The sequence below is a fragment of the Chiloscyllium punctatum genome, chromosome 32, assembly GCF_047496795.1.
Source record: "Chiloscyllium punctatum isolate Juve2018m chromosome 32, sChiPun1.3, whole genome shotgun sequence".
Classification (NCBI taxonomy): domain Eukaryota; kingdom Metazoa; phylum Chordata; class Chondrichthyes; order Orectolobiformes; family Hemiscylliidae; genus Chiloscyllium; species Chiloscyllium punctatum.
The window spans coordinates 33,749,846-33,763,390 of NC_092770.1; the positions used below are offsets into that span (position 1 = coordinate 33,749,846).

General features: G+C 47.0%; 1 protein-coding gene across 14 annotated transcripts in view; it reads right to left on the reverse strand.

Moving 5' to 3' along the window:
- The window catches only part of nav3 (neuron navigator 3), a 927,909-nt gene that overhangs the window by 251,133 nt on the left and 663,231 nt on the right, over positions 1–13,545 (reverse strand). For all 14 annotated transcript variants that reach the window (XM_072552054.1, XM_072552051.1, XM_072552053.1 and 11 more), the window contains one exon: positions 3,225–4,203. In XM_072552054.1, the coding sequence (XP_072408155.1) occupies positions 3,225–4,203 (979 nt within the window). The remainder of the gene's footprint in view (positions 1–3,224; positions 4,204–13,545) is intronic.

A 13,545-nucleotide genomic window follows, 5' to 3' on the forward strand; every position in this document is an offset into this window, starting at 1 on the left:
CAACTTTCCTTTAATCAACATCAGTAAAAGAGATGTCTACGTCGCATCCGCTGGGATCCTGCTGTGTACAGTTGGCTGCATGCCCCTGGATGTGCCTTTGGATGACCTGAGAATGTGAAAGGCGTTCTCTGTCTTTAGTTCTACATTAATGGCTCACAAAAGAACTGCAAATATTTGTCATGAGTGAAGAGCACAGGGAGGTAAAAAAAAAGCAGCGCTGTGCAAGAACATGGTTTTATACACAGGAGTGTAAGGAGCTAGAAATAGGAAATCAAAACATATCCAATCGGTTCAGCTTGATCTGTTCTGTGCTTAGACTCTTCATCTTCCTGTTGCCTTTGGCTTCCAGCCAATCTCTCTCTACTCCTAAGTTAGTGCTGTGCGCTGACCTACATTGGTGCCCAGACAAGCAACACTCCAGCTTTTAAAATCTGCACCTTTATGTCCTGATGCCATTGTATCTCTGTAACCTCTCAAGGCCACACAACCCTCTCTAATCTGATCCTGAAAATCCCTGAGTTTAATCCTGGCCTTGCCCTCAGTTGCCTGGGATCTCAGCTTTGGAATTCTCTCCCCTTCCACTGAAACTCTCACTTGTCATCCTTTCAGACTCTCCTGAGACCTTAACTCTTCGATCCAGTCTGTAAACCGATGCTGGAAATTGTCTGTGATGGTCCCATGTGGCAGCTATCAACATGAGAACTCACGTTGTTCGAAACACAGATAACAAACTGAGGATACTGGAAATCTGAAGGGAAAACAGAAAGTGTTGGAAAAACTCAGCAGGTCTGGCAGCATCCGTGGAGAGAAAGCATACTTCAAGTCCAGTGAACCTTCAACAGAACCTCTGCTGATAAAAACAGGGGCAAGCCATCCTCATCTGGACTATAATCACTTTATATGAACTTCAGAACATTGAGGTGAATCAGGAACAAATAGGGACATGAAGAAACTACTCAGTCCTTTGGGCCACAGTCCTCCTGTTTTTGAAGTTGACAGGAGCTCTGTTTCAGGAACCTCTCAAGTTAGTAATTGGCCGTTATGTGGAAAAGTACTCGCAGACTACCTCAACGCTTGCACCTTAATCCACCGAATAGATTACTTCATCAATCAGCAGCTTTCCTACAATGGACTCCACGTACCTTTGGAGAACTGGATAGTGTTTCTTCACAACAAAGAGAGGGACAGAAAGAGCAGACGGAATATTTAATGTTCACTGGCAGGATCCTCACACAGCCTGTCCAAGCAAACATTGCCAAGCTGCTGAAAGGATTTATTTTACTAAACTCGAATAAAGCATTTCATCAGCTGTCACCTAATGTACACTGTCGGTTCAGATCCAAGCATTCAGTAACACACATTAAGGATAAAACACTCCTTGTAACAGGTAGGTCAGAATGGGAAGCACTTGGAAATGTTTCAGTTTGAAGCTCTTGTGATGAAGGGAGGACTGATATCTCATGGTCACCATTGATAACATGGAGGGATCCACAATGCTTCACAGTGTCAGACTGCGGGGAACGTCAGCAGCCAATTTACACAAAGCAAGATCCCACACACAAGACTAATAACTTGTTGATTTTCAGTGAGGTGAGTATTTCAGGAAATATTGGTTATGGTCACTGGGAACAACATTCCTCCACATATTCCATCCAATCCAGTGCAAAGATTTACATTCACGTGAGAAAGCAGACACAATCCAAGTTTAATACCAAATCTCACCGGCAACACATCCAACAGTGCGGCACTCCCTCAGCACTGACCCTCCGACAGTGCGGCACTCCCTCAGCACTGACCCTCTGACAGTACCCTCTCCCTCAGTAATGACACTCTGATATGCAGCACCTCCTCAGCACTGATCCTCTGACAGTGCCCTCTCCCTCAGCACTGACCCTCTGACAGTGCCCTCTCCCTCAGCACTGACCCTCTGACAGTGCGGCACTCCCTCAGCACGGACCCTCCGACAATGCAGCGCTCCCTCAGCACTGACCCTCTGACAGTGCGGCACTCCCTCAGCACTGACCCTCTGACAGTGCGGCACTCCCTCAGCACTGACCCTCCGACAGTGCGCCACTCCCTCAGCACTGACCCTCTGACAGCGCAGCACTCCCTCAGCACTGACCCTCTGACAGTGCAGCACTCCCTCAGCACTGACCCTCTGACAGTGCAGCACTCCCTCAGCACTGACCCTCCGACAGTGCGGCACTCCCTCAGCACTGACCCTCTGACAGTGCGGCACTCCCTCAGCACTGACCCTCTGACAGTGCGGCACTCCCTCAGCACTGACCCTCCGACAGTGCGACACTCCCTCAGCACAGACCCTCTGACAGTGCACCACTTGAAGGACCTGATCGATGTTTTACAATGACACAGATGTTTGATTGGTCAGACAGAGAGATGCATCTGGTATTGAATGAGTTTGAGGAGGAAGCGTAACTTATCACCTGACACCCCTGTCTGACAACATGCTGCAATGTTGATCCTGGGAGCGGTCAGTCACTGGAGCCCACCGGAGTCTTGTACAAGAGCCTCCCCTCCCCTTCGCGGTGGGTGATGAAAAGGCAGTGGGTCTGATGGTGCCCTGAACTAACCCCCATCCCCCCACACTGCCACTATGGGGTTCACCAGGACCTGGGGTCATTGCTCGGTAACAGACACAAAACCATTCTGAGGTAAGGTCATTAACTCTGATTCCTGTCCACAGATGCTGCCAGACATGTTGAGCTTCTCCAGCAACTTCTGTTTTTGTTACATATGAGTGTGAGTGGAATTCAGGAGAACTTCACTGCACCATGCCCAGAGTGAGGGGGTGAATACCCTCCTGGCTCTCAGTGGGTTGTTGCAGGGGACTAGTGTTGACATATCAGAGAGTGAAGGTGGGGAAACACTTGAGGGAGAAGTGGACAACAGGAGATGTGAATACACTGTGATAACATCAGGGATATGAACTTATTCATGTGGGCTGATGGGTCTCAGTCTGCCCTCAAAATGCTGTAGTTGACCAGATCATTGGGCTGCTCTCTGATTGGAGAGAGATAACCTGGGCGTGAGTTTAACCTGACAGTCACCACACCTCAGGCAAGACAGGAGTCCTTGCATGGTGCCGTCAGCTGGTCTGGGAATTGAACCCACGCTGTTGGCATCACTCAGTAACACAAACTAGCCATCCAGTCCACTGAACTAACCAATGCTGTATCATTGTAAGAGTGTGGTGCAGTACTTACTTGTACATGAAGGGGGCGACAGTAGCAGTGTTGGGGTGGCTGTGTTGTTGCTGAGGTTGAGGGAGCTGTACGATGACATTGCCTGGAGTCTGCCCACTGCTGGCCACTCCAGGAGCTGGCGTAGTGGCAGTGCTGAGGGAGGACGGGGGTGAGGAGGCCTGGGTCACACCTTTACCCTCCAAGGAGGTGACACTGCTGGAGCTGGAAACTTTGCCATTGGCCTGTGATTTCTGCAGCCCCTGTCCACAGCTCCCCTTGGTCACCCGAGACTTCTCCACTTCCTTCATCGCCGATCCCGACTTCCCGGTGGGTAACTTGGATCCTGGTTTGGGAATCCCACTGGAAGCAGGGATCTCCTTCTTGGCTCCTGCAGGCTTCCCTCCTTTCGGGATTAAGCTGGCGATTTTCGAACTCTTCCTGGGCGCCTCACTCACTCTCTCCTCTTTGCAGCTTTTTACTCCTTTACTCTTCTCCTTCTCCTCCTTGTCTCTGGCTGGCGGTGAGACCTTCTTACTGCCTCCTGATTTACCTCCCACCCTTTGGGACGTCCCCTTTGACTGCGTCTTGGGACTGCCAGCTGTAGAGCCCCCTCCACCAGCCTCACCGCACTCCGAGGGAGTGCCCTCGTCCCTTGATCCCTCCATGACCCCGGAGCTCGGACAGGCAGGAGGCCTCGAGGATATCCTGTTGTTGATCAGCTTGAACTTCTCCAACATGGACTTCTGCCCATTCGAGGGGGTCTTGGGGGTATCAGGGGCTCGGAGCCGGTCACTGGGGGCAGTGGGAGAGGTGGCAGGACTGGCCGCCTTCACACTAAGCATGGAGGAAGTAGCAGCATGTTTGACATTCATCGATTTACTCCGCCAGGGTTTACAACTGCCCGGAGAAGGGATGGCAGAGGCCGGGTACTGCCCCACATCAGGGGACGGGGGCAAATTCCCATTCATGGCCGACGGTAACGGAGGGGTCTTGGGTGACTCTGGAAACAAAAGGAAAATAAAAAGCAAAATGTCAAGAAATGTTCAGTCACTCCCGACTCGAAAGAGACACATTGGAAAACCTCAAACCTGAGACCCAGTGATCTTTGGTTTAGTCGGATCAGGCATCAAAGAGATTCATCCGAGACTTACATTCAGATAGCACCTCACGTTGTCTCAAAACACTGTACCATCAACAACCATTAGTCATAGAGTTATACAGCACAGAAACAGACCCTTCAGCCTATCCAGTCCATACTGACCATTTTCCCAAACTAAACGAATCCCACATGTCTGCCATTTGGCCCATATCCCTCCAAGCCCTTCCTATTCTTATCCAAATGCCTTTTAAATGTTGTAACCGTACCCACACCACCACGTTCACTGGCGGTTCAATTCACTCCCAATCCACCCTCTGTGCAAAGGGTTGTGAACATGTCCTTGTGAAATCTTTCTCCTCTCACCTTCAAAACACACCTTCCGAGCTTCAACCTCCCTCACCTCAGGGAAAGAGCATTGTCATGCACCTTGTCTATGCTCCCCATGATTTTATAAAACTCCGTGAGGTCACCTGTTCACATCCTATGCTCCAGTGAGGACAGACCACTCCCTCAGCACTGACCCTCTGACAATGCGGCACTCCATCAGCGCTGACCCTCCGACAGTGCAGCACTCCCTCAGTACTGACCCTCTGACAGTGCAGCATTCCCTCAGTACTGACCCTCCGATAGTGCGGCACTCCCTCAGCACTGACCCTCTGACAGTGCAGCACTCCCTCAGTACTGACCCTCTGACAGTGCGGCACTCCATCAGCACTGACCCTCTGACAGTGCAGCATTCCCTCAGTACTGACCCTCTGACAGTGCGGCACTCCATCAGCACTGATCCTCTGACAGTGCAGCACTCCCTCAGCACTGATCCTCTGACAGTGCGGCACTCCCTCAGCACTGATCCTCTGACAGTGCGGCACTCCCTCAGCACTGATCCTCTGACAGTGCGGCACTCCCTCAGCACTGACCCTCTGACAGTGCGGCACTCCCTCAGCACTGATCCTCTGACAGTGCGGCACTCCCTCAGCACTGACCCTCTGACAGTGCGGCACTCCCTCAGCACTGATCCTCTGACAGTGCGGCACTCCCTCAACACTGACAGATTCATCCTAATTTCTATATCAGTGTAGTCACTGATAGTTTGTTCATATGAGTTGATTGTTATCAGATGATTACACCTTCAGCACCTGAGGAGGCCACTCAGTCCCTGAACCCTGCTGTCAAAGATATGTTCACCAGGCAGCACTCATCTGAGGTGAGCCAGGGACTGCTCCCGTGGGAAGGAGCCTGATTGTAATGAACCACTGCAACAACAAAATGTCAAAACTCACCAGACCGTTTGAATGATTGGTGAGCCTCCTGCCCAAGTGATGTGTCGGTTAGAAACAGCTCACTGCTCCAATTTTCCTGATTAACCTGTTCAGAGATATTAATGACACTTCGCTGGAGCACATGGGAACTGAACTCAGGGCTTCTGGATCAGAGGTAAGGGCATTATCACTGAGCCAAAGGGCTGTCAGCTCAGGTTTTAAACTTGGTCCCACAGAATTCTTCTGGCGCAGTGGCTTTGTCCCAACCTCTGAACCTGGACACTCGAGGGTTCAAGTCCCACCTGCTCTAGAAGGGTGTCATCATATGCCTGAACAGGTCGCCATAGAAACTAAATCTTGAATTGGGGGGGATGCGTGACGAGATTAGGGATTGGAGAGTGTGAGTCTGCATTGCAGCAGAGTGGGATGTCAAAGGGGATTGAAGAGGGCAATTTGTGGGACTTAGCAGGGCCAAATATCAATCTAGAAAGGAACGACTGACATATATGAACAGAGATAAAAACAATGACTGCAGAGGCTGGAAACCAGACTCTGGATTAGTGGTGCTGGAAGAGCACAGCAGTTCAGGCAGCATCCGAGGAGCTTCGAAAGGAAGTAAGCAAGAACAAAAACTCTTGCATATATGTCGCACGTTTCAGGATGTTGCAAAACATTTTGCAGCCAATAAAATTCTTTGGAAATGTCATCACTCTTGTAAAGTATAAGATACATCGGTCACTTTCCACAGAGCAAGATCCAACCAACCAACGAGGTGAGAATCAGTTTGAGCGATGGTGTGGTTGGTGGTGACTGAGGGAATGAGGTTGGCAGTCTGAGGAGGGACAGGGAATCTCTGTCAGGCAGACGGGAGGTGACAGGTAGGTATCTGTTTATATCACACGGTGGTTCTGATCTTGGCAAAACTCAACAACTCAAAGGTTGACGAAAAAGAAACTTGTATATCAGAGGAGGAATCTAGTTCCAGCTGAGGCTTTAGAGATCTGGGAGTGTGGAGATCCTTGCAGGAGGCAATGGAACAAAGAACACTGGTAGCTGAAAATAAACCAAAGGTCAAAGGTGAAAGCTGGAAATTCAACTCCTGAGGAATTTAAAGAATACCTTTGGAAAACAGATAGAAACACAATTTTCCATGGACTGCACAACAGTGAAATAGGCCATTCAGCCCAAATCAACGTTACTGCCCATATACGGATCTTCTGAAATGTCTTCATCTAGACGTTGAGTAGAAGTTATGCTCAAGTGCTGGGGTGATTGGGAAATCCAATGCTGCTCTTCTGAAGACATGGTGTATCCTTGCTGGTGCTCTAAGTCACAGTCAGCATCATAGCCCCATCTTTACTGGTCATTCCCAAGTTGCTGGTTGTGAAAAGTTGCTGAATGCTATGATTTTATTACCACAATGATTAGATTCCAATGGATGTAAGACATCCTGAAATGTCCAGTGATTGTGAGAAATGTCCAGTGATTGTGAGAAATGTCCAGTGATTGTGAGAAATGTCCAGTGATTGTGAGAAATGCTGCACAATGTAATTCTTTGTTTTTCCTTTTGGCCCATCAGAAACATCTTCGATTTGGAGATTCTGCACAAGGGAGCCACTGGTGAGGTCAGCTCTTCTTGGCCATTTAGTGCCATCCCTTTGAAACTGAGTAAGAGTGAGCCACCTTCTTTAATGTAACAGAGTCTCCCGAGTGTAGCTGAGAATCAACTACATTGGGGTGGGTCTGGAGTCATATGTAGGCCAGACCAGGTAAGGATAGCAGATTTTATCTCCAAAAGACATTAATGAACCAGATTTTGTTTTTAAACAACAATCCAGTATTTATATTATCATCATTACTGGGAATAGCTTTTAATTCCAGGTTTATTCAATACATTCTATTTCAATCTCCTAAATTCTGAGGTGCTAGTTAAACATGTGTATCTGAAGTCTCTGGAGGACTGGGCCAGTTGAAGTTGTTGATCAATCCCAGCCCCAGTACCATAACCACTAGCTTCCCCATAGTTACATTTCAGGAACCATTCTTTACCCCTGTAACAAACATGGAGAAAATGAAATTGCACCACTGTGGTACAGGACCACACAAAGACTGCTAAGGGCTAGGACGAACATAGACAAAGATCCAGTGCACAGAATTGGATGACGGCAGTCATTAAAGGAAAAGAGAGATATCAGAACTCCAGGAAATGTTTCACTTAAACTGATAAAGGAGCAGAGAATGAGTCAGTCACGACTGCTGGGGTAGAACGATTTGAGAAAAAAGTGGACAGCTACTGGTAGGAGGCTTTGTTGAATTTTGATTTGCCCAGGGCAGACATAAATGAGATGAACATCTTGGAAAGAATGAAACTACGATAAAGGGATGGGTCCACATTCTTCAAGAAAACCATCCTCAATTAAACTGAGGGTGAACCTGATTGGGGTGAGGCTGCATTATTGAAAAACTTGAAGCTTTCCTGAAATGAAGCCTTAACCAGTCCATCTGGTTAAGGCCAGTTCCAACCTTGATGGAATCTCACTGCACTGATCCAATTAGATCTCACCTTCACCAGGAGACTTCAAATACAGACAATTAAATTGTGCTTATAAAAATTAAACTTTTGGCAATCAGAAATCAAAAATGCTGATAGAAAAACACTCCAGTTAGTGTGAAAAGAATTATTTTCCAGTTCTCACCTCCTGAGTATCCTGAATTTCCTTCAAATCATTGTTAATTTTAACTGCTGGATCCTAAACTCTGGAATTCCCTCCCTGTAGCACTCCCCTCACAAGTTCACCTCCTTCAAGATACCCCTTAAATCCTCATTCTTTGCCCAAACCTTTGACCATCTGTCTTATTATGGAGCTCAGTGTGAAATCTTGGGTGATTAGTGTTGCTGTGAGGAGTTTTGTATCCTACATTGAAGGGGCTATACAGATATAGCTGGGAAGCTAAAATTGGAAGGTTAAAGCAGCAAACTCTCCTGCAGAACTATGAAAAAAAGTAAGGTGGAAATCATAACAAAATGCTTGCATCAGAAGGAATCAAATTCATGCTTTGAATAAGCTACAATCTGATTGATAGAATAGCTGGAAATAATGATCTCACTGAGATGATTAGAAGGATTTAAAAATGACTCGAGGGAACATACAACTATTTTACAGGACGCCCAGTTCGAGAGAAAGGTGAGAGACTGAGGGAGATGGTAGGGGAGAGATGAAAGGAGGATGCATTTCATGGTGTTAGGGCAATGCAACCGGATAATAATACAAACCAATCCCCCCAGCACCCCCCAACTTCAGCAGGCCAATGCACTAGGGACATGGGTTCAAATCCCATCATGGCAGATGGTGAAATTTGAATTCAGTGAAAATCTGGATTAAAAAGCTGATCTAACAGTGATGGTTCAATCACCTTTGATTGTCATTAAGACCCATCTGGTTCACTAATGCCCTCCTGGGAAGGAAATCTGCCACCCTAACCTGGTCTAGCCTACATGTGACACACGGCACTGTGGTTGGCTCCATTAAATGTTAATGTAGCCAATGGCTGGTCTAACCAGCTAGGTCCACAGCCCATGAATAAATTAAACAATATCAAATGGTGACATCATTCTGGAAATGTTCTTCCTCTTGAGCATTCCTGGCTTTAACTGTTCCACCATTGGCAATCAATAAGACCATCAGAAACGGGAACAGGAGGAGGCCATTCAGCCCCTCGAGCCTGGTCCACCATTCAATCCCCTTCTACCTCCCAAACGCTTTATATCTCTCTGCTCCTTTCAAAAGGCATTTATAGAGTCATAAAGATGTACAGCATGGACACCTGTCCAATTCATCCATGCTGAAAGAGTTTCCTAACCTAATCTAGTCCCATTAGCCCATATTCCTCTAAACCCTCCCTATTCATGCACCGATCAAGATGTCGTTGTACCAGCCTCCACCACTTCTTCTTGCAGCTCACTCCATACACACACAACCCTCAGTGTGAAAAAGTTGCCCCCCCAGGTCCATTTTAAATCTTTTAACTCTTTGGTTAAGCTTTCGACCAACTGATGGTGGTCAAATATGCAGTGAAACATTTTGCAGCATAGAAATGACAAGTTGTTGTTGTTAAGAATACTAAAACAGGTTAAAGTCAGGGTCATAAATTTATACCCATCCAATTGCCCCTAAACCCCGAGCATCTGTATCTAGGTTGTTTCCTGAATCCAATAGCACCCTCCAAACCCAAGGGCTGAGACTGGATAGATCTTGTTGTGTTCCCCAAACTGTCATGTGCAGTGTAGATATAAAGGGTTAATACTCAAAGATGTAAATAGCCAACTACGTCAATGATGCAATGGTGGAGAAATAGAAATAATAAAATTAACTGTCATCTTAAAATGACCTTTGATGCCAGAAACTGTCCTGAAGCGATGCAGAAAAATTGACCTCATCCAAATCTCATGACACAAGAACACAGCGGCAGTGAGTGAGAGAGCAAAGGGGAGAGCCTCACCAAAAATCCAGCAACTGAGATGCAGTCAACAACACGCTGATAGTGAAAGAAAATCGAAACAGTGAGAAGAGCAAACGAAGGGAAATTGTGGAAATTGGGCGGCACGATGGCAGTGGGCAGCACGGTGGCACAGTGGCTAGCACTGCTGCCTCACAGCGCCAGAGACCCGGGTTCAATTCCTGCCTCAGGCGACTGACTGTGTGGAGTTTGCACATTCTCCCCGTGTCTGCGTGGGTTTCCTCCGGGTGCTCCGGTTTCCTCCCACAATCCAAAACAATGTACAGGTTAGGTGAATTGGCCATGCTAAATTGCCCGTAGTGTTAGGTGAAGGGGTAAATGTAGGGGAATGGGACTGGGTGGGTTGCGCTTCGGCGGGTCGGTGTGAACTTGTTGGGCCGAAGAGCCTGTTTCCACATTGTAACTAATCTAATCAAAAGGATCTGACCCCGACTGGAATCTTCTGAACAGAGAAAAGACCCACACAAAGCTGCAAAGTGGCAGAACTAGTGCAGGAGATAACACTCAATACAGGAACATATCAGAGCTAGTGGCCAAATCAAGTATAGACCAGGTCAGTCTCTCACTGCATGTCCTCCCTTTGTGGATGATGTTTTAACAAATTAGCAGATCAATGATGTCGATGTCAATGGACTCCAACAAAGAGACAGCAACCTTTAATAAATGAAAATAAAACCCAGAGACATCAGGCTTTCAACAAACAATGACCCATTTCTTTTAGCAGGTACCTGTGAATATAGGACATTAAAGGATGATTAGAGGAGAGATCAGATCACTATTGGAGTTTTGAGAGCTGTAATCAGGTATCTTACAGTCTCGGGAAGATCTGACATCAAGAATAAAGATGAAATGAGTGAGTTGGGCTGATGTAAGGAATGAGAACGATCTCTCAGCTTGAGGGAATACTGAGGTTTTATGGAAAAAAGCAGGACAAATGGCTGGACGCAAAAGTGAAAGTGTATCCGCTCAGAGGCCAGCGAAATGCAACAAAAGGGCAGCAGACAGCATTACACTGAGCGCTTGTTCTGACTAAACAGACTGCATCGGCACAAAGACTGTTCTACCAAAATGCAAATGCAATCCATTTGAAAGAACTGAAACCAACACGGTCATTCTAAAAGATGAGAGACTGAACAAACAATCCAAGTCTTTTTCAATATATAATTCCGGTTACATCACACTGCAAACTTTTGCTCTAAATTCTGTGCCTTACAATTGTGTTCTCCACAACCACCTGATGAAGGAGCGTCGCTCCGAAAGCTAGTGCTTCCAATTAAACCTGTTGGACTCTAACCTGGTGTTGGGTGATTTTTAACTTTGTCCACCCCAGTCCAGCACCAGCATCTCCGAATCATGACTGCCAAAATGCAGTGGGTCTGTCACAGTAAAAGGATCTGAACCTCAAAACAGAACAAAACCAAACAATATCCAAGGGACTGTTGCACCAGGCAGCAATGAAAACATGTTCTGAGGTAGAAGGAACGCTGACAAAGAGGTAAACAGGGACCAGACTAAATGTGACCCTGGAGCAGGTGGTGTCAGTCCTCTCAGATATAGTTTAAAAAATTGGATCAAGAAACGTTCCATATATCCACCATCTGAATCCAGGGGCTGGGGATATCAAAGGCTGAAATTTTAAAAATTAACCTTTTTCAGGACTGGTTAGTCCTGAAGACCCCAGTCCTGATGAAGGGTTTCTGCCTGAAACGTCAACCCTCCTGCTCCTCGGGTACTGCCTGACCTGTTGTACGTTTCCCAGCACCATGCTTTATCAGCTCTGACTCTCCAGCATCTGCAGGCCTCACTTTCTCCTATATAGAACTAGTCAACCATGTAACCAACATCAATTATCATAAAACAGTCTCCTATTCACAATGGTCTTTAGGGTGGGAGCTGGTCTGGCCTACATGTGACTCCAGACACACACCAATAACTCAGTTCGGGGACAACAAAGGCAAGGTCACAGCAATGCACATGCCACTGGTGATCTTCAACAACAAACTCAATGAAAGGTAAAGACCTGCTGACTGTCAGACTGGAATCTCTGAGAGTTTCTACAGGGCTATTCCGAATTTAAACAGTTCTTCATTGAGCAGGAGAGCTTGTACGGGCCTGTGATGTATTTATAAGATTGAAGAAGCAAACAGCCACAAAACAAAACTGAATGAGCCAACAAAAAAACAGAAAAGCTCAGCACGTCTGGCAGCATCTCTAGAGAGAAATCAGAGTTCAGGTTTCAGATCCAGTGACCCAGAATTCTTTGAGGAAGTAATGAGCAGGTTAGACCAAGGAGATCCATTGGATGTTATCTACCTGGACTTCCAGAAGGCCTTTGACAAGATGTCACACACAAGGCCCATGCGTAAGATGGTCCATGGTGTTAGAGACAAGGTGCTAGCATGGATAGAAGCTTGGCTGTCTGATAGCAAGCAGAGAGTAGGGATAAAAGGGCCCTCCACAGGATGGCAGCCGGTGACAAGTGGAGTTCCTCAAGGCTCAGTGTTGGGACCACCAATGCGCTGTATAACTGAAATATAACTTCCCTACTTTTGCCTCCAATTCCTCACACAGAAAACATGACAAGCGTTGAGATTTCCTTATTTCTCGCTGTTTGGCAAAGTTAAGCAGAGAATCATTTTCATGAAACACGATCCTAAGGCTTGCTTCCACTGGATGAAGAATCAAAATTCTTAACAACATTCATACAATCCCCACAGCACAGAAACAGACCCTTCAGCCCAGCAAGTCCACACAGACTGCCCGAAGAGTAACCCATCTAGACCCATTCCCCTACATTTACCCCTGACTAATGCACCTAACCTACACATCCCTGAACACTATGGCCAATTCGCTTGACCTGCACATCTTTGGATTGTGTGAAGGAACCAGACGAAACCCACGCAGACACGGGGAGAATGTGCAAACTCCACACAGACAATCAGCCGAGGCTGGAATTGAACCCAGGTCCCTGGCACTGTGAGGCAACAGTGCTAACCACTGAGCCACCATTCTGCCCTATTCATCACACCGTCTGGACATGAGGACAATGGCAATCAGTGAGAGGGATTGGGGGAGTGTAGATGACATTTTAATTCATGGCTCAGCCACAGTTGAACCTAATGGAATGTGAAGAGCAGGGATGTGAGTTCTCACCATAAGGCAGTAGGACAACAAGAAACAGGAGCAGGAGTAGGCCATTCAGTCCCTCAAGTCTGCTCCACCATTCAATGGGATCATGGCTGATCTGACATTCCTCACATCCACTTTCCTGCCCTTTCCCTGTAACCCTTTATTCTCTGACTAATCAAGAATCTGACTCAGGCTTAAATCTACACGAGGGTTCTGCCCCCATGGCTCTCTGTGGGAAGGAGTTCCAAAGACTCACAACCCTCTGAGAGAAGAAATTCCTCCTCATCTCAGTCTTAAATTGGTGCCACTTTATTCTGAGACTGTACCCTCTGATCCT